At 38.7% G+C, this 25,252-nt stretch overlaps 1 protein-coding gene across 1 annotated transcript in view; it reads left to right on the forward strand.

Annotated features, from left to right (window-relative positions):
• Positions 1-25,252, forward strand: part of pknox2 (pbx/knotted 1 homeobox 2) — an 84,557-nt gene that overhangs the window by 41,535 nt on the left and 17,770 nt on the right. Inside the window, exons 3-7 of the mRNA XM_088321301.1 lie at positions 11,131-11,237; positions 14,501-14,637; positions 22,407-22,578; positions 23,011-23,196; positions 23,302-23,428. Coding sequence (XP_088177427.1) covers positions 11,154-11,237; positions 14,501-14,637; positions 22,407-22,578; positions 23,011-23,196; positions 23,302-23,428 — 706 coding nt within the window. The 5' untranslated portion in view covers positions 11,131-11,153. The remainder of the gene's footprint in view (positions 1-11,130; positions 11,238-14,500; positions 14,638-22,406; positions 22,579-23,010; positions 23,197-23,301; positions 23,429-25,252) is intronic.

Consider the following 25,252-nt stretch of genomic DNA (forward strand, 5'->3'; position numbering starts at 1 on the left):
TATTTCTCTCTCTTTTTCTTTCTCTCTAATCTAATAGTCCAGTCCCCAGAAGAATGTGGCCCCGAGTTAAAATGAGTTTGACACCCCTGGCATAGACAATCCATGCCTCGCCGCGTGTTCCGGGATTTGGACCGAGAATTTGAACGGAGTTCAGGACTTTAATTACAAAATTACAAAATAAAATAAGAGAGTATACCCTGGGCCCATTGATCAGGATGAAGGCATCCCTGCAAAAGGCATTAAAAATGTTTTATATAAAAAAGGGGTATGGATTGGCTGAATTGAAAATGAAACTAAACTTGTAAGTTTCTAGTCGGGTAAGGATGTCAACATGTTAAATGGTAAATCGTCTGCATTTATATAGCGCTTTTCAAGTCAATGAAGACCTCCCAAAGTACTTTACAATGTGCTTCACACTTACCCATTCACACACACACTCACACATCTATAGGGAATCAGCCATGCAAGGCGCCTACCTGCTTATTGGGGGCATTACGGATTCACTGTCTTGCCCAAGGACACTTCGACATATAACACGAAGGAGCCGGGAATCCAACCTGCGACCTCTTGATCCAAAAGACGTTTGTTAAAACTGGACACAGCTGGATTTTGATGGTTTTATAATAAGATAAGGGCTGACTAATCAGTGGCTCTTTGCTGGGAAAGTACTGAATGAGAGAATACATTGAAAAATAAAGTAAAGACAAGAAGTAAATACTTGATTCAATGAAGTGCATTTATTGCAACTAAAAGAAATGATGTGATGATCAAACAAAACTAACGTGACTAGAAAATTCATGCAATTATGATCACATATTCAGTGACACATGCTGGTCTACTAGTGATCCCAAGAGCCAAGAAGAGATCCGCAGGTTCGAGAGCGTTCTCTATTCAGGCCCCGGTGCTGTGGAATGCTCTTCCCCCTGAGATCCGATCTGCAACCTCAGTGGAACTGTTTAAATGTAGGCTTTAAACACACTTCTATTCTATAGCTGATGAATAACCTATATTTTATGTTGACAATATCTGTGTATTATTTGTTATTGCAACATCCATTGTAGCCTGATCACCCTGGAAGGGGGATTACCTCGTGTGGGGTCCCTTCTCAAGGTTTCTTCATTTTCCTCATGTTGAGGTTTTTGAGTTTTTCCTTGCCCTCATATAGATTTTAGATCAGGGGATGGTGTCATAATAATCTGTGGTTTGCAGTAATCTGTGGTCTGTGCAGCACTTTGAGACTCTTTGTGATTAAGGGCTATACAAATAAACATGACTTGGCTTGACTTAACAATAACTATAGATATTTGGATATTTTTTATTAAAGTTTGCACTGTTTTTTCATCATTTTTATTTTGATAAAAAATAAGGTCACATTTTATGGTGATTTTATGCAGAAATGTGAGAATTTCCATAAGGTTCAGATACTGTTTCATACCACTGCTAAGTTAGTGGTAATGGATTATTCCTGTGGTGCTGTCTAAATGTTGTATCTATCTTTTTTTTATTGGAAGGCTCCTCATCAAGGAAAATAATAATTTAAGCCCTTTAAGCTATTTTAATGAGTTTGTTTATTTGCATTCATTCATCCCATCATTTGGGAATTGCACGAGTTTTCCACTGTATTGTAGTTCCCCCCATTTTACTTGGAACTTATTCGACTTTTCAAAGGCAAAATCCCAATATAACTGGAATGTGTAATATCGGCATTTGCATAAAAGACAACAACAATCCCCGTGTTTTTCAAGCAATGATGCCATTGTCAGCACTTTGAAAGGAAGCAGTGAAACTGGCAAACACTCAGACCCCAGGGAAATTCTTACATCTTTATTACTCCTAAAGGGCACATTTGAATAAATGAAGGACATTCATTAGGCAGTTCAACATTAGAGAATCAAGTCGAAATGCTTGAATACAAATGTGAAATGTCATCTCGGTACAAATTGATAGGGACGATATCGACGAATAGGAAACTCGCGCTAATAGTGACATTTATTGTTTATTATTGATATTTTGGTTTCGAGGCAATGCTTGGTTATTAACAATGGCCGTTTACACCTAATTTGAAGCTTAAGCTGATTATTTTAAATCCTTTTCCCATGGCACTCTTGCTTTAAGAATGCAATTGGGTTGTTATCAATTCATATCACACTTGGCATTATTTTGAAACCAAAAATATCATTTAGAGAAGTGAAACATATCACAAGACCTTCACAAGGCCTCATTTTTCGATGGCGACTATTTACACCAGGCATGTCAAACATGCCGCTCGTAGGCTGGATCCGGCCCCTTGGATGATTTAATCCAGCCCGCCATCGATTTCTTGACTATATATTAAAAACATATATTAAGTCAGTTCTATCAAAAGTTTGGATTTTTACAAATAAATGCAAACCAATGTGCCCTCTGGCCACTAGAGGACAGTGTTGAGGTTTAGGACTAAAACTGCATTTACTAAACTGTTACAATAAACCACTTAACACATTCTATGCCAAAATGAACAGTACTTTTCCCTTTTGTTTGAATAAATGTGTTGTCTTTACAAAAGAAGGCTGAATAATAAAACGTAATACTAAACAACAAAGCTGAACATTTTGAGTTGACTTTTTTATTTCTGATATGGCCATGATAACAGAAAGTCTGGATCCTGACCCAGAAACAACTTGAGTCTGACATCCCTGATTTACCCAATTCTCAAATTAGCATTTAAAACAAGACATGTAGCATATATAGACTATATTCTACACACTGCCTTCTAGAGGCTGTATTGCAATCGGAAACCTAATTTCGAAATGAGATGAACATTCTGTTGAAGTTTTAACTGAAACTTTGTGACTGTTCTATCAAATAAGGTGTGTTTTTGGGGCGGGGGAAAATTTTTGCCTATCTATTATTATTATCATAAACTAGAATCAGTATCAAAGACTTCAAGAGTTGGGTATCTGTATCAATCTAAATAAAGTGCTGACAGTCAGTAACCAACACTAGTGATGTGTCGTAGGCAAGCGTAGCGGCTCAATGAGCTGGCTCTTTGAAGCAAACGTCACAAGCTGGCTCTCTTCCAGTCAGGAACTGCCTCCCGTCGAGACGCCGTGGCCCAGCTCCGGCACATTGCACACTTGATGCCATTTTCAGTGGCATCCTTTTTCAGTCCTACTGCTAGTTGTTTACGTCACATGTTTTCAGAGCATGTGACCATTCGTTCTGCGTCGAAAGAAAAGGCAAATGAGGGCTGCGTTGCATAAAATGTAAACCCTAGATTTCTAGATGACACTGCCAGGGCAACTATATTGTGGAGAACAGTGCCAGATTACACCACAGATGTGTCTTTTTGTGTTTTGATCATTGGTGGTTGCTGCGGTATCGGACCAAATTACTTTTCCTTGTTATTGTTCATTGAGGTTTAAAGGAAACTTCAGCGACTGGACATTGATGCAGATGTAATGGAGAAAGAAATTTAGCATCTTTGATCGGTAACTTCGACTGCTGTTCAACTTGAATATACATATTAAATGTGGACTTGATTTGTGAGTGAAAAGCTAAAATATCATATGTTGTAAATATTAAAAGTAGGTACTGTCAAACCTCACATTTTGCTCCCGTTATGTATTATATGATTAATGTTGGCAAAAACTAATTTATTTTGAAGGGGGTCTTAAATATTCCCGGGCATCTCCGCGGTGTTGTGTGTTTTAACCGCGTTTTTTTTTTCTGGTGTCGCCATGAAAGAAAGTAAAAATGAGGTGCACTGTCTTTAAAGCCTCATTGTTTCAAATGTTTAAAAAAGTAGCCTCATGCATCTTAAATTTACAGTAATTATTGAACCCATAAACTTGATTTTACTTCATAAATATCACTGTATTTTTCTGCTATATACAGAGGTGGGTAGAGTAGCCAAAACATTTACTCAAGTAAAAGTACTGTTACTTCATAATAATATTACCCAAGTAGAAGTAAAAGTAGTCATCCAAATATGTACTTGAGCAAAAGTAAAAAAGTACTGGGTGAAAAAATAACTCGAGTACTGAGTAACTGAAGCAACGTTGTATTCATTGATTTTTTTTAAGCCAACCAATCAGATCGTCAAATCATCGAAGTCAATCAACAAAAAAAAATATCTAATTTAAAAGTAGATTAAAATAATTAACATAAATTCAAGTGCTTTAATAAATAATAAAATAAAAATTGTGTAAATTAAATAAATAAATGAAGCTCATGTTGCACCAAGTGGCACATTTAAAGCACCAATCCTTATCTTAAGATGCTCTACAAACAGAACAACAAGCTAGTCCATGAACTGGAATAAAGGAGACATTGCACATTGTAGCTGGGGTTATGCACCCTTTTCAAGGGGAACATGCTTCTGATGTGAGGCCAGGAGTGCTCCTCCTCTTCTGTGTTTTCATAGTCTGTATTGCTCACCGACATTTTTGATTTGTTTCATCCGTAAACCAATTTCCCCCCTGCTGATCACTTAACGAGGCCGCTAAATTTGATTGGTTAAACATGGTAGATCCTGGCGGAGTTCTGCGTCAAAATAAATGCGCTTTAGCGAAGACAGACGGTCAGACACGTGCGTAGGTGGAGGGGATTTATTAAGTAACAAAGTAACAACTTCAATGTTGCCTAATGTAGCGGAGTAAAACTACCATTTCTTCTTCACAAATTTACTCAAGGAAAAGTAAAAGTATAGGGATTTAAAGATACTCGAAACTTACTCAAGTATATATATTTACTTGAGTAAGTTTGTAGTAAATGTACTATGTTGCTACCCAACTCTGGCTATAAAATATACTTAAGTTAATCAATTTTCTAATCCGAACAACCTTTGATTTTTAAAAGAAAATCTCAAATGATTGAGGCTGCAACCCGTTTGACTGTAAAAATCTTTTATTAATTGTGATGAAAACTGCCGGGAACATCCTCTTTGAGGCAGAATTTTTGTTTGAAAATAAGTTGAGCAGTTTTGCTTGCTCGCTTTTCTCATCCAGTTTTTATGAAGTTTATGTTTATGACAAAGTGCAGAGAAGGACTCTTAGATGTGAAATAATTAATGTTATCCAAATACACATACAACATTAATGTGCAATAAATAAACAGTACTTAAGTAAGGCATGCCTAAATTTTGCATTGTGGTGACTAAGACAAAAAAATGATAGATAGATAGATAGATAGATAGATAGATAGATAGATAGATAGATAGATAGATAGATAGATACTTTATTCATCCCCGAAGGGAAATTCACATGTGTCCTTTTCCCAAAATAAACAAATGTTTAAACGGAAGATTAAACTGCATTTTATTTCAAATGTAGTCTGGGATTTATGGTAAACAAATATGATGGTAGGAGTCATGTGTGTACTAATTTCGAATGTGTTGGGTAGACCCTCAGTTTACGTCCCAGAGGAATTCCTTCCATCCATCCATTATCTGCACTGCTTATCCTCAGTAGGGTCACAGGGGTGTTGGAGCCCATCCCAGCCATCTCCGGGCAGTGGGCAGCCTGGGCACCCTGAAACTGGTTGCCAGCCAGTCACAGGGCACACAGGGACAGACAACTCACTCATTCACTCCTAGGAACATGTTTTTGAAACGTGAGAGGAAACTGGAGGCACGGGCAGAACATACAAACTGCACGGGGTGGTTGCGGTAGCTGGACTTGAACCCTAAACCTCTGCACCGTGGGGCTGTGCACTAACCACCCAACCGCCGTGCTACCCCCTCAGGAATTATGTATGGCACAAAAGCCATAAAGTACTTTTTAATGCGAGCGTCTGTGTCTGTGTGTTTTGCATGTTTGCCTCCAATCCAAATTCTCAGAGCCTTTGATCTTACATGGAATAATTTTCTGCCTACTTCTCATTTTTTATTATCTGCTTGCTAGTGAATTTTGATTGCTGCTACAGGCCATTTCCAGATGATTTGCAATATATAATGCGATTTCTGTCCTCATTTATTACACCAAGTCATTCCATTACTTAAATGGAAAATTACTTTTGAGAGGTACTTTCCACTGCTATTTTTTTATGTACATTGAAGAGGTTCTTTAAATGGGTCTGTGTTTGTATGTGTATTTTTATGGACTGGCATTGTTCCAAATTGCTACTTTGTGTTTTTGTTCCCTGGAGCGATGGGGAAACTCGAGAGTCCCGCTAAAATACTGTGCCGTAATTGGAATTGCTTTATCTTCAGTCTCTTCAATTAAAGCACAATTTTCCATTTAATCACCAACACGCTGGCTGTATTTTGCAATTAAAATGAGGAAAGATAACAGAGGAGATGCCTTTCCACTGATAAGTCAGGATAAGAAAAAAAATATAGTACTCACAACACCTCTCACAAAACAAGACAAAATAAACATATTGGAATTCACACAGTGCTATAAAAAGGTCATCCAGTTGTTCTTTGAATTGATCTGTTTTATTATTTTGTAGAATAATCCGTCCTTCATTTTGTCATCGCGTAATCCTTCTGTTGTCCTCATTTTCTGTATACCCCCCTTGTCCTCCTGGTCAAAATGACCCGTTGTTCCTAAACCCCCAATATTTGCAGATTAATTTGTTTTAAACATAAAATTGTATATTACCTAAACAAACAACTTGTCCTTCACCACAACATGTATTGTATAGTTCTTCCTCTTCACCTGAATTTCTATAGTTAGAGAAAAGAAAACAAATGTGAAAAGGAGTTTGGGATGCGTATGTATTAATTCAAATGATTAATATCTGTCTTTTTTGGCCAAGATAAATAAATGAAAAATACACTTCTGCTACTGATTGATCTAAGACGCAACTGAAATGGCATAATAATTTGTCTTTTGTAAAAAATAAAAAAAAATAAAAAAAAAAAAACTTAAGCCTTGATTTAAACTATATTTGAATCATGAGTCATGTTAACGTAAAGACCATTTTTGAAGTTTTTTGTCTTACAGCTTACATGGAAACATGAGTTGAAGCAACATTTCATGTATGTACTGTTGGAGCCAAAGTAGGAGAATTCCTAATGTTTCAAATATAAAAAAATATATAATTTAGATGATTTTTATTGTTGCCGGGGTTTAAAGCAGTGGCATGTCATTTTGACCTGAAAACAACAAAAGGATTATTTTTCAATCCAAAGGTATCCCAAACACTGTCCTAGAGGGCCACTTTCGTTCTTTTTATGCACAATTGTTTACTCCAACACACCGTTATTCCTATAACACGGTTATTGGTCATGTCTGCATATGTATCTTTATTTATGTTTTTTTTCTTTTTCTTTTTTCCTTGAGTTTTATTTTTTGTTTTTACTTTTCTTTTTTTCTTTCTTTGTCCTTATTTCCTTTATTTTTTGTATTTCTTTTTTCTTATTTCTCTTCTTTTCAAAAGTAATAAGGCACGTTTTGGTCTCTTTGAGTCTCCGTATGTTATTTACTACCGATGTACTCTGGGCACTTGTTTATGGTGGCACGACAGAATACAGCAACATCTAATCGGAAAATAATACACACTGTCCTTTTAATTTTACTGGTAAGGCTGGGGCCTGCAACTATCATTCTTGGGTGCAGCAATTGGCCCACGGGCTGCGGGTTTGAGACCCCTGATATACACAGTATGTGTTTTGTTTTTTGCAGGTCCAAACAAATGGCTTTTTTTTTTGTTCTTGGCCTTGTCATTTGAACGAGGTAGTAGAGTGGCCCCTTGAGACTGGATCTGAGAACCACCTATTTCAATTTTAAAACTCTTCATGTACTACACTTGCTAAATGAAAGGTAACTGGATGCCAGTAGTCTGAATAAGAGATTTTTTTTTTTCTGGTCTGAGATCTTTTTTGTTTTTTTCTTTGAACACTTTTGGCGCTGTACTTTTACTAGTTACGGCTGGTAGTCACTGTTGCATATAAATTAAATACTTCTTATTGTACGTAAAAAAATAAATGAAAAAAATACACTATCACCAGTATTGGGCGCGTGACTGAAATACATCACTAGTTATAAATATAACTATATAACTTATCTGTTACCTCCTTCATTTAAAAAGTAATTCAGCTACCCACCAGATTATTGACACCAAAAACTAGCACGTTACTAAAAGAAACTAATGAGTTGCAAATGACCCTTTGTAATCACATATAACCCCGACTCTCCAAAACTGCTTTAAAACTACATAATAAAACAAATAGAAGAAAAGGTACACCCCTACCTGTGGAAACAGTGAACCATTTTTATATTTTAATCTTGAGAGCTTTTAAACCAACTCCTAACTGAGATACTCCATATCCATTTTGTATTTTGTTTTCACACCACCCAAGAAGAAGAACCCTCCTTCTCCATTTCTGGTTACTGACCAAGATATGTTCTTTTCTTCTCCAGGCATGGTGTATTATTTTAATTTTACAAAAACAGATACAAATCGAGTATACTTTTGCTGTAAATTGTGTGCTCATGTTTGTCTAATTGATTTTCCCATCTGTTTGCTGTTTCTGTAAAAGCCACACCACCTCCCTAGGCGCTGCCTACCATTCGCTCTTGGTGACGCACAACCAAATATGTGCAAATGAACTGACCCCCCTGATTTCAGTATTTTATTTGAGAGTTGAAAATTTGCCTTGGATGTGAGTATATAGGGTAGGGAGATTATCTCCATAAGGAGAAATTTAGCACTCTAATGGTGATGCGCATATAAGCTCACTCCCTGATTTCATTATTTTATTTCATAGTTGTACGTTCTGCTTAGATGTGAGTTAATGCAGTCGGGTAAATATCTTCTTGAGGAGAAATTCATCGCTCTCATACTATATGCTTGAGGTGACGCCACCATAACTGTATTCAGTGTTCTTTTTGTAGGTTAATGCCCACCCTTTGCATTAATGTTGCCAAAGATCAAGGGTTGTTTATGGCGTAACAATCGCTTGTACAATTTGTACCGTGTCTCTAGCAAATGATCAATTTTGGGATATTTTGTAGCTTATCCAGAAATGGAAACACCCTAGTAGTTAAGAATACAGTATTTAAAATACAATTTAAAAAATAATAATTGAGTGCTTTGTAAGGAGCGTTTATTATTGCCATCATTGTACCATCACATCCAGTGCCCCCGGGCTTAAAAAGGCAATTTCTTGAATATTTTTGGTGCCATATGAGCACATAGTTTATGCGTAGCTTGAGGATGCCTCACCTGCTGTGCTTGCCTATAGTAAGTTGGGCTGATTGCAGGGGGCCATTTTGTATTTGCATTTTTGCATTGGCATGTTCGTGTAATGCACTCCTGAACCAAGTAGCCCCTAGCGCCCGGTTAAATGTGACAGTGGCATTCCACAGTGTAAAGCAGTTTGCAGTTCACCTCAACGCTACTAATTAGCCCTTTTCATTGGCTTGATAATAGGGCTGCAACTAACGACTACTTCAATTGTCAACGAGTCATCGATTACAGAAACGATTTGTCGAATAATCAGACGATTATGATTTTTTTCTTAAATTCAGCATGAAGTTGAGCTAATAGTGAGGGAAATGAGAACACAAGAAAAGGGGCACAATGAAAAATACAGAATGTCAAAAAAGTGAGTACACCCCTCACACTTCTGCCAAGATTTTATCATAATGTTTAATTGAACAGCACTGAAGAAACATCGCTTTGACACAATGAAAAGTAGTCTATGTAAAGCTTATATAGCTGGGTAAATTCATTTCCCTTAAAAATAAACTCGAATTCTGCGAATAAGCATTCGTTTCTAAACCCCTGGTAAAAAAAGTGAGTACACCCTTAAGTTAAAGTTCCTGGAGTTCAACATTTTATGTGGCCACTATGATTTAGCAGAAAAACTTAAGAGCCTCACAAATTGGCATTTGCATGCTCTTCCACTCCTCCATGACAACATGACTGAGCTGGAGGATAGTTAATATATTGTGCTTCATCACTTTCCGCATGAGGATGCCCCAAAGATGTTCGATTGGATTTAGATCTGGAAACATGCCTGGCCAGGTCATCTCCATTACCCTTAGCCCCTTGGTCATCTCAGAAGTTTATTTTGGGTCATTGTCCTGCGACCCAGTTTCTGGAGGGATGGGATCATTCTCTGCTCCAGCTCGTTTTTCCTTTAATGAAATGCAACTCCCCAATTACAGTTACATTCGTGCAACCCCAAACCATGACATTCCTAACACAATGCTTTACTTTAGGCACACGCAAACATGTTTGTACTCCTCACCTGGTTGCCCCCATACTTCTTTTTATTGCGTCAAAGTGATGTTTCTTCAGCAATGTTCCATTGAAAATTATAATGAAATCTCTGCAGAAATCCGAGGGGTGTACTGACTTTAGTGACATACTGTTTATCTTTTATTAAACCTAGTGCTGATTTGTACAAAAGCAATTAGACACAGTGTTCTGTCAGTAGAGACATAAATACATAAATAAACCTCCTTCCATATTTTAGGGACAGCCAAATATATAATAAATTACTTTTTATCAGCACCAATAATATAGACATTTGGATCAATCAGCCCACCCTTTAAAAAAAAGAGACTTGAGTCTCAGTGTTGACCGACGAGTCCTCAAGATGATTGTAAATGCAAAGTCTTAGTCACTGCCGCTGTTAAGAACAGATTTTATATGTCATGCAGATGATCTTTTAAGATAATTAGGAAACCTGTAAATACCATCCACCCATCCATCCATCCACCGCTTATCCTCAGTAGGGTCGCGGGGGTGCTGGAGCCCATCCCAGCTATCTTCGTGCAGTGGGCAGGGGACACCCTGGACTGGTTGCCTGCTAGTCGCAGGGCACCAGTAAATACCAACATGTTTTACTCTTTTTCTATGAATAAAGATTTTTATTTTTTCCATCCTAAATTTCTTTGAAAAACACAATGACACGCCACTGATAAGCCTACAGTATTTTCTGGAACTGGTCCACAGGAGACTCTTGTGGTCCAAGGGGGCTAACTGCTACCAGTATGCATCCTGTTGCTGAGACCTGATTTAGGACTCCGTATTTAATTATTAATGTCATTTCATTTAACAGGCTGAGCGATATTTCTCGAGTCAGTTTCTAGCACTGGGAACCGACCGATGATCGAGTCAATGACAAATAGAAAATATTTTTAACCTGCTTGTCGTAAATTTTTTTCATTTTGAGGATTTGCTCTTTTTCAGTTTCAATGTGACGCTATCCCATAATGCACCATGTTTCCCCGGAACCTGCAGTGATAATGATGGCCACCCAGCGTGTTCCTCCGCCATCGTACCAGGAAAGCCAACAGGTCAGCTGCAAATGACTGAAAAAAATGTAATCATTTATTTAATTCTTGGGTCCCCAATCTTTTTGCTGTGAGGGCCACATGAATTTCCCTTTTCTGACGAGGAGCCGGGGTCAATGTAAAAACATATTTTTTTCCAGAAAGCCACAATCAAATCAAATCAAATAGATTTTTCACAGATCAAAAGTCAGAAATTGAAAAATAACTCTATTTATGAAGTAACTAATAACAAAATGTTTCTGTATGGGAAAAGAAGTCCATGAACATAAACTGTCTGGTGTGCCATGCAAATTCGTAACAGGATTTTTTCGTTGTGCATTTCACTTGTTACAATGACAATGACAGTGACAGTGATGTTATTACATTGATCAATCATTGTGTAGTAACAGTATGTAAGGAACCGTTTAGATCAGGGGTGTCGAACGGGCGGCCCGCGGGCCGAATCAGGCCTGCCAAGGGATTTAATCTGGCCCACAAGACAGCACTTTTCCTATTTCTTTGTTCCTCTTTGTTTCTTTCTCTCTCAGTCTTTTCACCTTCTTTTGCTCTCTCTTCCTTTTTTCCTTTGCTCTCTTTTCTCTCTCTCACACTTGCTTCCTCCTACCATCTTTCTCCCCTCCTCTATTTCTCTCATTTTCTCTTTCTCTCTTTCTATATCTCTTTGGATTTATTTATTTCATTCTTTCTTTCCACCTTTCTTACTATTTCTCTTTTTATCTCTTTTGTTTCTCACATTCTCTCTTTCTCCTCTCTTTCTCTCTTTTCTCTCTTTCTCTCATTCTTGCTTTCCCCTTCCCTCTTTCTCTCTTTCTATATCTCTTTGGATTTATTTATTTCTCTCTTCCTTTCCCCCTCTCTCACTATTCCTCTTTTTATCTCTTTTGTTTCTCACAGTCCCTCTTTCTCCCCTTCTCTCTTTCTATATCTCTTTGGATTTATTTATTTCTCTTTCTTTCCCCCTCTCATTATTTCTCTTTTTATCTCTTTTGTTTCTCATACTCTCTCTCTTTCTCCCATTCTCTCTTTCTTTGTCCCACCCTCTCTCTCTTTTTCTCAATTCTTTCTCTCTTTTTCTTTCTCTCTAATCTACTAGTCCGGCTCCAGAGAGAACGTTTGTTCTATCGTGTGGCCCCTGAGTTAAAATGAGGTTGACACCCCTGCTTTAGATTATCTGTCCAATTAGGGTTTTTAGGTGCGCCTTATACTCTGGAAAATATGGTACAATATTTCAAGAAAATTAGGCATTTATAATTAAAACATAAAAGATTCAAGTCAATTGTTCCAATAAGATAACCCAGCATCCCCAAGTGTAACACGTACGTGACCGACACATCAGTGTTAATTAATAAACTTTGAAAGTATCTGACTCAAGTCATTGTCCCGCGGTGGAGACGATGCCGCTGAGAGGAAGTAGAGCATGTTAATCCTCACCCTCCTCCACCTAAGCCACCACCTTTTCCTGCCTTTCCCCAAAGGATTAATGCAAGAGGGGAGAAGCTGTATGCATGTTCACAAAATGCAAATGAGAGCTAGTTAAGTGTGAAGAAGCTCATTTATTTCCCAATTGGTGCTGGGATTAAGACATGAAGCTTTTACCCATCCCAACCTCCCATTAAAATGGTGGTGGGGGTTTGCTATGGCAATGCAAAACATAAAAGGAGAATGGAAGTTAAAGAGGGAATATGTAGTTTTTGTCAAATCTCTATTACAGGGGTCTCATACTCAGTCTACCTGGGGGCCGGCAGAGTTACAGTTTGGGTGGGTTTGGCACAAATCTGGTTTGGATAAAAACATTTGTTTATTAAATATCATTTTTTAATTACCTACACAAGAAAGACCTAAAAAATGTTTTTAAAATTCTACAGATATACATATTTATAAAGTTAAAACTTATATGAACTCTATGTTGGCAGAATTAAACAAATAAAAACAAGCATTAAGGTAAATACAATTTATTAGCATTGGTGATGGCCCAACCACCACTCGCCCCAGCTGGGCTCCCGGCCACACTGCGCGCCCCCGTGTGTCTAGTTAACTTTAGTCACACAGGAAACAGATAAATACACCGGAAATGCAACTTCAAAATAAGAGTACAAAACTGATAGACGTACAAGAGATGCAATTAGACTGATTATTGAAACGTTACTTCATGTGTGTGTGTGTGTGTGTGTGTGTGTGTGTGTGTGTGTGTGTGTGTGTGTGTGTGTGTGAAAGATTGTTTTTATATTTAGGAATATGAAAACAAGTTATATTCACACAGTGAATTCTGAGAAATGTTACAACCAAAACGACCAACCTATCATTATATATATATATATATATATATATATATATATATATATATATATATACATATATATATATATATTCATATGAAAATTAATCAATCAGTAACAGATTAATCCATAATCAGTTAGGGCTTTATATGATTGTTAAGTTATTTTTGCTTATTGTTCTAATCAATATAGTTTTTTTTTTATGTTTTTCTAACCACAAGGAAGCGCTAAATAATACACAATGTCCCTTTAATTGACTCTCCTGCAATTCACTAACTTAATTAGAAAAGAGGTATCCTGTTGTGCAAAAATAATTCTCTCTCAGTTCTCATTTGTAGTCTGCCAGGATAAATTACATGTCACACCTAATTGCATTTGGGAAGTGATTATTAAGAGCTCAATTGAGAGATGCATTATGTTTACAATTGTTCAGTGTTTATGTGTAGAGCAATCCCTCATATTTAGCAAATAACTTCCGTTCTGTCAAATGATATATTTTCAAAAATAATCTTGCAGCTACATTGCACTACTTTGAATCCACTTTTTTTCTGATTATATTCTGTCGCCATTATGTGGACCTCATTGGGAAAACAAAAATGTGCAATGCAATTTACCTTCCGTTAGCATGTGGAGAAGTTAAACTTTGTGGATGCTAGGAAACATCTTCCTTTGCCTTTTGGTCCAGAGTGTTTTGATGGCAGAATGTCTTTGGGAGAAACTCGAAATTTAGAAAGATTGGCGTTTAAATGTCGTACTTAAACCGCAACTTATAACGCAACGTTACTGACGCACAGGCAGACACAGCCAGAAAAGGGGTGGAGTGAGTGTTAAGCCAATCAGAATGGAAAAGACAATCCACATTGCAAATCAGCAAAGTAGTGAAACCGCAATATGACGGATTACTTTTCTGTATATAAACTGACACAACCTTATCTCTGTTCCACTTTTAGGAAACTGTTTGATTCACAAATCATGCGTTTTGTTTTAAAGATGACAGGCACAACCCCGCAGAACAACAAGAACCCCCAGGTCCATATCCCAGCCTCCTCTGCAGGAGGAAATAACTCTGTCGGTGTGACTCTTGACCCACAAACCCAACTGGAGTCGGACAAGAGGGCTGTTTACAGGTTTGTACCTACCATTTATATAGTTCACAATCTGTTTCTATCAGGAACCCACTTGAGAAAACACTGGTTAGTAAAGCAGTGGTGGTCTTTTATTCAGGCAGGGTTCGCTACATGGGAAGTCAGGTAGCGAGACAATCAAGGTCCAGAATCTAGGCAAAGTGGTCGGTGTTCTCGGTAGTTCAATGTGCGAGGGCGATAGTCCAAGTGTTTGTTAAGCAGCACTCGTGGCCCGGAACGGCAGGCAAAAATGTGATACATTGGAATTTTAAAAGGCTGACCCAAGAGTGCTTGGGACGGGACAAAAAAGGCAAAAAACTAGCACAGTACCAAGGGGACAGAGTGTTTAAATAGTGACAAGAGAGAGTATTGATAAGAGGGAAATGAAAAAGAGTGCTGTGAGAATGAAATTAGCACCAGGAAGTGAGTGAGGTCAAACAAGAGGGAACAAGAGGGTGAGTGTATATACAAAAATATTTTGTATATTATATATATGTATATATATATATATACAGGTATATCTCTCAGCCCAATGGTGAATCGTCTAATAATCCTTTGTACTTTGTGCAAAAGACTTCCATTGAGGGTGAGCTCTTTGATGTTTTTTTCATTATACGCTTAGTACTTTATATATTCAAAAGCTCATTTCTCAGTCCTTAAAACACGGACTAACAGGCTCAGAGACAGTCTCCTCCCCTGGGCCATCACCATTCTAAATAAGCACATGAGACTGTGAAAATAAAGTGCATTGAGAAATGTATATTCATCTTTCATATTTCATTATTTGCTGCTTTTGTCAGTCCACAATGCTTATCGCCCTACTTTCAAATGCACTTACAACTTAGACAAGTCTAAGAGCATCATATCTTGTAAATGTTGCTTATCCTATTTGTATCAGATTTTTCCTTCAATTTTTACTTTATTGCATGTTTATTCCGAAGTATCGTGTCTATTGTCATTGTAAACAATGTTCACTACCCGGTTATCGATGACAATACAATATGATTGTAATTTTACAACAAAGCTCGAACAATTTTTGGTTAGAATTTATTATTCTAAATCTGGTTCAGGGGATACTCTATGTTAACAAACAGAAATATATGCCCCAAAAATGTCATTTTAATGTTAAAGGAACATTGTGTATTATTTAGTGCTAACATAATAACTTCATTTTCTGAATCACAAAAAAATAAAAAATCTATTCTTTTGAATACCTGATGTACTGCTATCAAACAGTACTGTATGTACTTCCCTCCAAGGTATTTCTATGCACTACAATTTCAGCTCAAAATCGTAATTGCCCTGGCATACTGATAATGTTACTATTTTATTTTTTTTCTCAGCTACATGTGCAATAACAACTGAGAGATATTATTAGCGATGAACAGGGAGTTCGGATAATAAGAGGCTGTTTCCATGCTTCGTGAAAAACTAAACATCTGTATTTAGCTAAGAACAGCTATTAGAACTCAACTCTCTCACACAAAACCAATAAATCATGCCTGTCCATAGTCTCCAATGGACATCGTTACAGAGCCTAATCATGTTCAAAATGGGTTAAGAATACTTTAAGTCAGTGGTCAGCAACCACCGGGCTGAGGACCGGTAACAGGCAGAGAGTCGTTTGGTATGCAGAAATGCAGAAATGAATAAGAGTAGCCTTATTTTAGAAAGAAAAGATGCCTAATTTTTTGCTTATACCGTATATCTATGAGCAGGATTGGGTAGGGTTACTTAACTGGATTACTTTCAATTACTTTTGGATTACTCCAATACCAAATATGGTAATAAAAGACAAAAGAAACTAAATATGAATAAAATTACAAAATTTTGTGCAGGCTTGGGGAGTAACGGAATACATGGAACGGCAAAAATGATGTTGGCAAGCTGTTTGGATTTATTTTCATTTTGTTTCTGTCGCATTTTATATTAGTTTTGCCGGAGATCAAAGCCAGGAGAGAAAGCTTACCACTTGTTGTGAGTCATAAGTTTATTCATATTTAGTTTATTTTGTCTTTTATTAGCATATTTGGTATTGGAGTATCCAGCTAAAGTAACCCTACCCAACCCTGTCTATGAGATACATTATTTTTTCCCATTAAAAAATCCAATATTTGGGTCATATATTACTGTATTTGAGTAATAATTGATCAAGCGAAAAACATCACTGACTATAATCGTGAAGTATGCATGCAAGGGAATTTAACCCTGATCTCAGCAGTGAGAGCGCTGAATCCCAATCAATAGACCAGTCGAATGCAGATGATATTGGAAAAAGTGTTCGATTTTTTTTTTCTTCTCTCCATCACATTATTTTCACTCACGGTATCATGTTGTTGAATAATTGGGACCATGACTAAAATCATTTATTGACCCCTAAACTATGGACATAATCCCAAATCAGGGTTCACAGAGCCCTTAACCACAACGGTGGTAGGGGCACCACTTCCTGTGGTTCGTCTTGGGCAACTCGTCCCTTTCTAGACTTGTTTCTTGGGTAGGGGTTTGCTCCTTCACATAAAAAAGATAGTATTGGTTTCCATGTCTAGCAGTAGATCTTAAACCACTCGGGAAAAGACTGTTGAGTGTCATATTGTACAATACGAAATGCATGACTTGCAGCTTTTAAGTGGGTGGATGATTGTATCCCTTAACTTAGCTCGTAGGGGTACCATTTTCTGTGCTCTGTCTTGGGCAAGTACAGCCTGGTAGCACCCATCCTTCTCCAGGCCAACATGTCTTTCCACCAAATGTTTTTCAGTCCCAATCATGCACCCATGTCAAATACAAATTGATGATGTATATTATTAACCCCTTACTGTTCCCATAAAGTGTGTCTAAAATCCCAATCCAAGATTTACCGAAAGTAAATTCAATGCTTTTCTTGAACCATTTCGAGAAAATTGATGGTTCTGGTTTCTTTTCAAAGGTAATACTCTAACGTTTTGTCCCAAACTAAAACAATCGCTGCAAGTGCTATTACCATTGAGTAATCTGAGTTCGAACACACAGAACCATAAGGCTTTTATTCTTAACTGGGTTTTTTTGCCATCAAAAGCCTGCAAATGAGTGTAGCATGGGCATCTTATCTGAAAATCAAGTTAAGCAAGTTGAAGCTTTCCCTGCTACCTTGTCAAATTTGATCACTATCTGAAAAACTAAACATTGTATTTTACACTTTTTTGTCTGCTTATGTGTCTGTCCACTCAGGGGGTTAGGTAGGTTACCCCAGATGTGAAAGCTGACAAAAAAACTTATTTAGCATTTTTGGTTTTGCTGACTCAGCAGCTTTCCCAGAAAGGTATTCTACTCTCCCAGACCAATTTTGGCCAGGATCACAATCTTTCTCAATCAATCCAGACTCAGCACTTTTGGTTCTTGCTGACTAAGCAGTTTTTCCAGAAAGACATTCCATCGTGTTCCAATGACTCTGTCAAAAGGGAATCGCCACCCCATAAGGGTTTTGCGTCTCGGGGTAGGTGATGCTCTTTTCACTTACAGCTGTCCTAGTCATCATTATTTTTGCTATTGTTATTAGAACTAGTGTTATTATTGGGCAGGGCAGCAAGTATATTGTCAGACATTAAACCGGTCCGTGGTACAGAAAAGGTTGCCATCTACGACTTCAAGTGATCTAATTGACATGGTGCATAACGTTCTCCCATTGTTCACTTTAACATAGGTTTTCTATTTTCTGCTTGAGATGCCACATTCTTTTCTTTCATGTTGAAGTCATCACATGGCCCAACGACCTCTCATTTTCAAATTTTGGCTTTTCCTTGGTGACCCAGCACAGTGCAGTGCCATAGGGTCTGCCATGGTGCTGACTCCACTCGCTAGCTGTCCTGTAAATTGCTGTTTTATGGTCCTTGTAATGATCCCCCAGCCGGCAATCTTCACTCTGTCGCACTGCAGATAGAACCTGCTGCTTATGGCTGCCGACAGGATTGGGATAAAGGGCTTGAGATTTTTGGAATGTATTTTAGGGGACTGGGAAACTCGTATAGCATCTAGGTAGCCGACCAGTGAGATGCATGACTTTCAAACGCCATCTAGTCTACAAAAGTTTGGGGTCACTTACTGTTTTTTCATTTTAAAAAAAGTATTTTTTTAATGAAGATAACAAGAAACTAGTCAGACACACAACCACTACTTTATTCATGATGGTAATGACTTTTTTAGCTGCAAATGTCTGCTTTTTAATGCAATATCCACATAAGTGTATACAGGCCCCATTTCAACAAGCTGCACTCCAGTCTTCTAATAGTACATTGTGTTTGCTAATTGCGTAAAAAGGCTAGTGGATGATTAAAAAACCATTTTGCAATGATGTCAGCACAACTAAAAACAATTAAGTTGGTTAGGCTGACCTTCCTTTGCGTTAGTGGAGTCTCTGGCGCATCACATTCGTGGGTGTCATTGGAATGGCCAGAAAAAGAAAACCTTTGTCTGAAACTTGACAATCTTTTCTTGTTCGAAGAAATGAAATTGCCAATAAATTGAAGATCTCCTACCACAGTGTGTACTACTCCTTACAGAGAACAACACAAACAAGCTCTAGCCAGTGATAAAAGAGAATTTGTAAGATGAAAAGGACATTCAAGTATCTAGTTTGAGAAATAGACACCTTACAGGTCCTCAACTACCAGTTTAAATGATAGCTGCAAAACACCAGTGTCAAGATCTACAGTGAAGAGACAGCTCTGAGATGTAGAGTGGCAAGTAAAAGCCATATCTGAGACTGGCCAACAAATAGGAGAGATTCATACGAGTAAAAGAAGAAAGACATTAGAAAATTAAATTGACAATTATAAATTATAAAACACACAATTGTCTGGGTGACCTTAAACTTTTAAACTGTAGTGTACATTTTTGACCATTTGCAACTTAGATTATATTTAACGTTTTAGCATTTATAATTGCTTCAGTTCTGAAGAAAATGTATATACTATCTGGATTTCTACAGATTTAGTAACATTTTCTGTAACATAATGTCATTAATGTCACGAACCAGGACAGGAAACTGGAATGAGAACCCAATCGCGTAACGTTACTCCAAGTTTATTGGGGAGAGGAAGAATGAGCGCACACTCGATCTGAGGATTGATGTCTCGGAAGTAGATAGAAATCAGAACTAAGGAGTGGTCAAAATCAAACAGTTCAGGCCAAAAATGAAACAGGATCAAGACACAGGCAAAAACGGAGATTCACAGGACTTGGCATATCACACAGAGTCTAGCAGGAGTTTCGCAGACGCTCTGACACCAGGCGACTTACAAGACCGCGTTTAAATAGTCCGGCAGCAATCTGTCAACACGTTTCAGCTGGTGTCAATGGGCGGGGCCAAATGGGCGCCGTGGCAACCATGACAGAATCCCCCTCCCCTCAAGGGACGGCTCCAGAAGTCCCAACAAAAACAAAATACATTGCACCCCAGAAAGGGCTGATGCCCCCGAGGAGGGTCGCCCCACTTCAGCCTCTGAAGGCGTGGCAAAAGCAGGAACAGGGAGAGGCTGGGCCGACAGATGGACGGGTCGAGCTGGCAGACGGGAGAGTCGGAAGAGTCGGAGTTGCAAGCAGCAGAGTCAGAGTGGCGAGCAGCGGAGTCGGAGTGGCGAGCAGCGGAGTCGGACTTGCAAGCAGACGAGTCGGACGGGCAAGCAGACGAGTCGGACGGGCAAGCAGACGAGTCGGAGTGGCGAGCAGACGAGTCGGACTGGCGAGCAGCGGAGTCGGACTGGCGAGCAGGGGCGTCATACTGGCGACTTTAAATAGTCTGGCAGCAATCTGTAAACGCGTTTCAGCTGGTATCAATGGGCGGGGCCAATTGGGCGCCTCGGCAACCGTGACAGAACCTGGCGCCACACGGCGGGGACCAATTGGGAGCCATGGCAACCATGACAATTAAAGAAATTTGTAACTTAGTTTTAATTTATAACATCATCAAGAATTACAGTACATTTTGGATTCTTTGCTGAATTGGTGTCGTTGTCCAGTCAAAACCTTTTTGCGGCTTTCACTTGTGTTAGTCATGCATAACTTATGGTGTTATACACACACAGGTAGCCGAAATACCGGATATTTTTAACTATCTTCTAAACAGAATTCAGGCTTCTGTAAAAAAAAACAAAAAACATACATTTTGATATACAGTAATCCCTCGCTATAATGCGGTTTACTTTTTACAGCTTCGCTACTTCACGAATTTGCATGGTGCATTGTGTTTTGGACTCTGATTGGCAAAGAACAGGCTGGACTCTCCTATCTGCAGTCTGGCGTCTCTGTCTGTTGCGTGTTCCAAATCCATTGATGTCTTCTCTATTTATTTTGAGTGTCTACTAAACTTTGAACTTATCAGTAAATATTTAATTAGGAAAAAAAATAACAGTTCACAATCATTCAAGGATAGTCTCATCATTTGTAAGATTCAGTAATGTATCATTGTTGATAAGAAAACATTTTTTAAAACCCATATTTTGCTAACGGGACATACCCATTCTTACAACCTGTACTATTCTATTTACCCCTTCATCAAGTTGACAGGAAACAGACAAGACAGAAGCTCTTACCGTGCTTTTAAGTGTCCTGCTTGCTATGCTAACCACGTCTGCTGTCAGATTAGAGTATGATATAGAGGACTATTAGAGGATTCAAATGAGAGTCACAGGTTAGTCTGCGAAGGTGCCTGGCCATCCAAAATGGGGCTCTGCAGGGCAGTAGTCTCATCTCAATGAGTATGCATGTATCCATTCTATTTAATCAACAGTAATTTTACTGTGCCTCTGGGAATGTGTTACCATAGTGCCCGGCATTGCATCCCATTACTTTATATTTCCAAAATGGTCAGGAGAATAAAAATTTGAATTTATCATTTAGTGTTTTTATCTCATGTTAGAAGGAAATATTTTTAGGATTTTTGAGTTATGCTTACAGTTACCCAAGTTTTCCAAAAGAGTTCGCCAAATATCCGCTCTATGGATCAGTATACAAAAGTACAACTAAAATGCAAGGTTTTTTCTTTAAATGTAAAAAAGCAATTTAGTGAGCGGCTGGCTAGATGCACGCAAGCATCAGGGATCTACGGTTTGAGTCCAGTCTCGGATGATGATTTAAATACAAGAGTCACAAATGGAATGGTTTCCCACGAGTTGTAGCTCCCGGTCATTCGGCTCATGGGTAATGGATGTGACTTTGGTGAGATTCAGGTTTGGCTGGGGTGACCTAAGAGGGTTGTTATGTAGCCTAGCTGTAGTAGTAAGCTGGACCTGCAACCTCACTATTGCTTTCTCCACCGACGCTGCATCAGTCTCTTCCTGGACCCAAAAACAATCCACAGAGCACCCAGTGGGGAATCACTATTTCTTCTAACTTTCCTCAGAGTCCGATTCAATTGCTAATTTTAGTTTCATTGTAACGGGCTGCTAAAGTTCTAGCTGTCGCCGTGCTTTGCAGTTTGAATTGGTGGTCACATAGGCTTGAGCGCCCGCCCCCCCTGTTTGACTGACATCATACACCAGCCTATCACGGTCGTGGACACAGACAGTCACGCCCACCCAAAACACACACAATATAATGCCCGATACGTTGATAGCAATGACAATAAAGACAATTCAATTAAAATCAGGAAAGTATAAAAACTGTGAAAAGTAAACCGTGATAGAGCAAGGGATTACTTTAATTAGTTGAGTTCTGATCCTGATTAGAAACAGAATTGACATATCGTGCATCGTTTTAACTATTTGATGACCCCTTTTTATGTCCTTTCTCGGCAGACATCCGTTGTTCCCCTTGCTGGCATTGTTGTTTGAGAAATGCGAGCAGGCCACACAAGGATCTGAGTGCATCACATCTGCCAGCTTTGATGTGGACATTGAAAACTTTGTCCATCAGCAGGAGCGGGATCATAAGCCTTTCTTCAGTGAAGATCCAGATCTCGACAACTTGGTGAGGTTTTTTTTTTACTCGTAGGTTAAGAAATTTGTATGTATCCGACATAATGTGAGGTGGAGCTGACGTGATGGTCTGCCATGTTGCTGCTACGGCTACCTCCAAAAACCTATATATTCCTCCCACATTCCAAAAGCATTCATGCCAGGTTAGTTGGCGGGTCCAAATTGTCCCTAGGTGTGAATGAGTTGTCTGTCTGTGTGCCCTGCGACTGGCTGGCAACCAGTTCAGGGTGTCCCCTGCCCACTGCCCGAGGATAGCAGGGATGGGCTCCAGCAGACCCGTGACCCCACTGAGCATATGCGGTGCAGATAATGGATGGATGGATGACATGACATGAGCCATCTTACTTCGTTTTCCAATGTGATAAGTGTATTAGTTGCCGTATAAAATTGCATATAGAATATGATGTGGTGCTCTTGACCTCAGATAGTCAAAGCTATCCAAGTGTTGCGGATCCACCTACTGGAGCTGGAGAAGGTGAATGAACTGTGTAAGGATTTCTGCAACCGCTACATAACCTGCCTAAAGACCAAGATGCACAGTGACAACCTTCTCCGAAACGACTTGGGGGGACCCTATTCGCCCACGCACACCAGTCTCAACATGCAGCAGGTCGGTTTCAAGAGTTTGGAGACACATATCGCTATGTACATTAGTACTGTTAGTTTAAGATATATTTAGGTCCTGATGGTATTGTGTGTCTGTGTGATCCTCCAGGAACTAAATGAGAGCTCCTCGCCATCCATGACGTCTGCATCCAACCCCGTAGGGATTGTGGACCCCAGCAGGGGGTTGCAACAGTGCAATGTTTCTATGACAAACATAAATTCACAAGTGGTATCGGGTAAGAACTAGTGCATAAGAGGCAAAACTTTGAAAAAACTGACCTTATTTGTTAGCCGTTTCTGTATACACAGCACACTGTGTTTTAAGGTGCATTGTGTGAATAAGTCTAGTAGTCACTAACATTTTATTAATGAGGAGCTACTTTTTGTTAATAATCAGCGTAAAGGGCTACCGATTTTATATGCATTTCCGAAATAACATTTTATGTCATTACTATGTTGTTATAATGTTAATACCCTGTTGTAATTAATTAAAGGAAGGTTAAAATAGGCTAATGTCAACCACTAAATGCCATTTTTCCTAGAAAATCTCTTTGACTAATCACTTCATGTTATATCAAGGAAATGTGTCGTTTGTGCCTGATGAAAATTAAAGGTTACTGACAGAGCCATAAGAAAATATTGCCTAATTTATCTGATCATATTTGAATGTGTGTGTAAGCTTTTCAGTGGGTTCAATTAGGACCAATCGACCAGACGTCTTTTTGAAGCTGAGAGCTCATTTTTTGTTACTGATTAGCGTGAATGGCTACCAGTTTGATATGCATTTCTAAAACAATATGTTATTACTATGTTGTCATCTTGTTGTTTTTAAGTTATTACCAGCTTGCATTTATTAGAGGTTGAAATAGGCTTAGTCATCTTCTTAACAGTATGCTGGTTAGAAATCAAATTTCATAGAAAATCACAATGGCCCCATAATATATTTTCAGAACCGGTCTGCCATCTACTCAGGTGCTCCTAGGGGACTACCTGGTGCATACAGGCACCATGTTAGTGACCCCTGGTTTAGTCTGATACTGCCAAGAGTTGCTTTACCAATTTTTTTTTAGATTTAAATAACTTAACTTTTTGAATCATACGTTTTCCAAATCTTCAGAATTCTAGATTTTTTTGTTTTGGTTTCGTTTTGTTTTGGGGGAGGGTGTAAGGAAATAGAAGACTGATAATCTTTGTTCAAAATCAAATAAGATATTTTAACAATGTCTTCTTGATAGGTCACAATTTGGTCAACTTTACATTTCTTTTGGGTTAGTGATAAGTTTAAAGTCTAGTAGACACTTAAAATAAAGAGAAAAGGCATCAGTTGTCACGACCAGAACGGAATCAGGACCCAATTGCGTAACGTTAACCACAAATTTTATTGAAAGAAAGCGGAAGGGTTGCGCATGTCGCTCTCGCATTCGGATTGTGATCCGAATACAGAAGTGGATCTTCCGTAGCGGGCGATGGCCGTGTCAGGGACGGAAAACAGGTCGATAGCCAGGGCGGGAGAGCAGAGGTGGTCGGGATCAAAAAACAGGTCGTAGCCGGAGACAAACGGGGAGATCGGAAACGGGCAGGTGCAAAACTGGGTGCAAAAACGGGACAGGCGGGAGTCAGGGTCAAAAAGGCTTGCCTTGTATTAACAAAGGTTTGCAGACGGACTGACAACCGAAGAATGACAGGACTGGGTTTAAAAAGGGACAGGGAGCCAATCAGATAGCCCGTAACGGCCAAAGGAGAGGGCACAGGTGATCCCAATCGGTAATCATGACATGAATGGATTTTCACCTTGCTTGGAGAACATGGAGAGAAGCCAAACCTCAGATAATAAATTCCAACCTGTTCTAGAGGCTTCAAAATCAAACACATCATTGGTGTGTTGGAGGGATGAAGGAGATACAGTAGGCGTGATTTGCTTTTTGATGCACTTTTTTTTAGTTTTCAGAGTTTTCAGGATTTGTCTTGAATAGTGGGTATTATCGTTCAGAGTGCATGACAGACAGACCTTTATAATGTCAAGTGTGTACAATGAAATGGTAATCCTGCTCTGTGGAAAT

Source organism: Urocampus carinirostris, chromosome 17, assembly GCF_059441175.1.
Source record: "Urocampus carinirostris isolate Australia breed hairy pipefish chromosome 17, RoL_Ucar_1.0, whole genome shotgun sequence".
In the NCBI taxonomy this organism is placed as follows: domain Eukaryota; kingdom Metazoa; phylum Chordata; class Actinopteri; order Syngnathiformes; family Syngnathidae; genus Urocampus; species Urocampus carinirostris.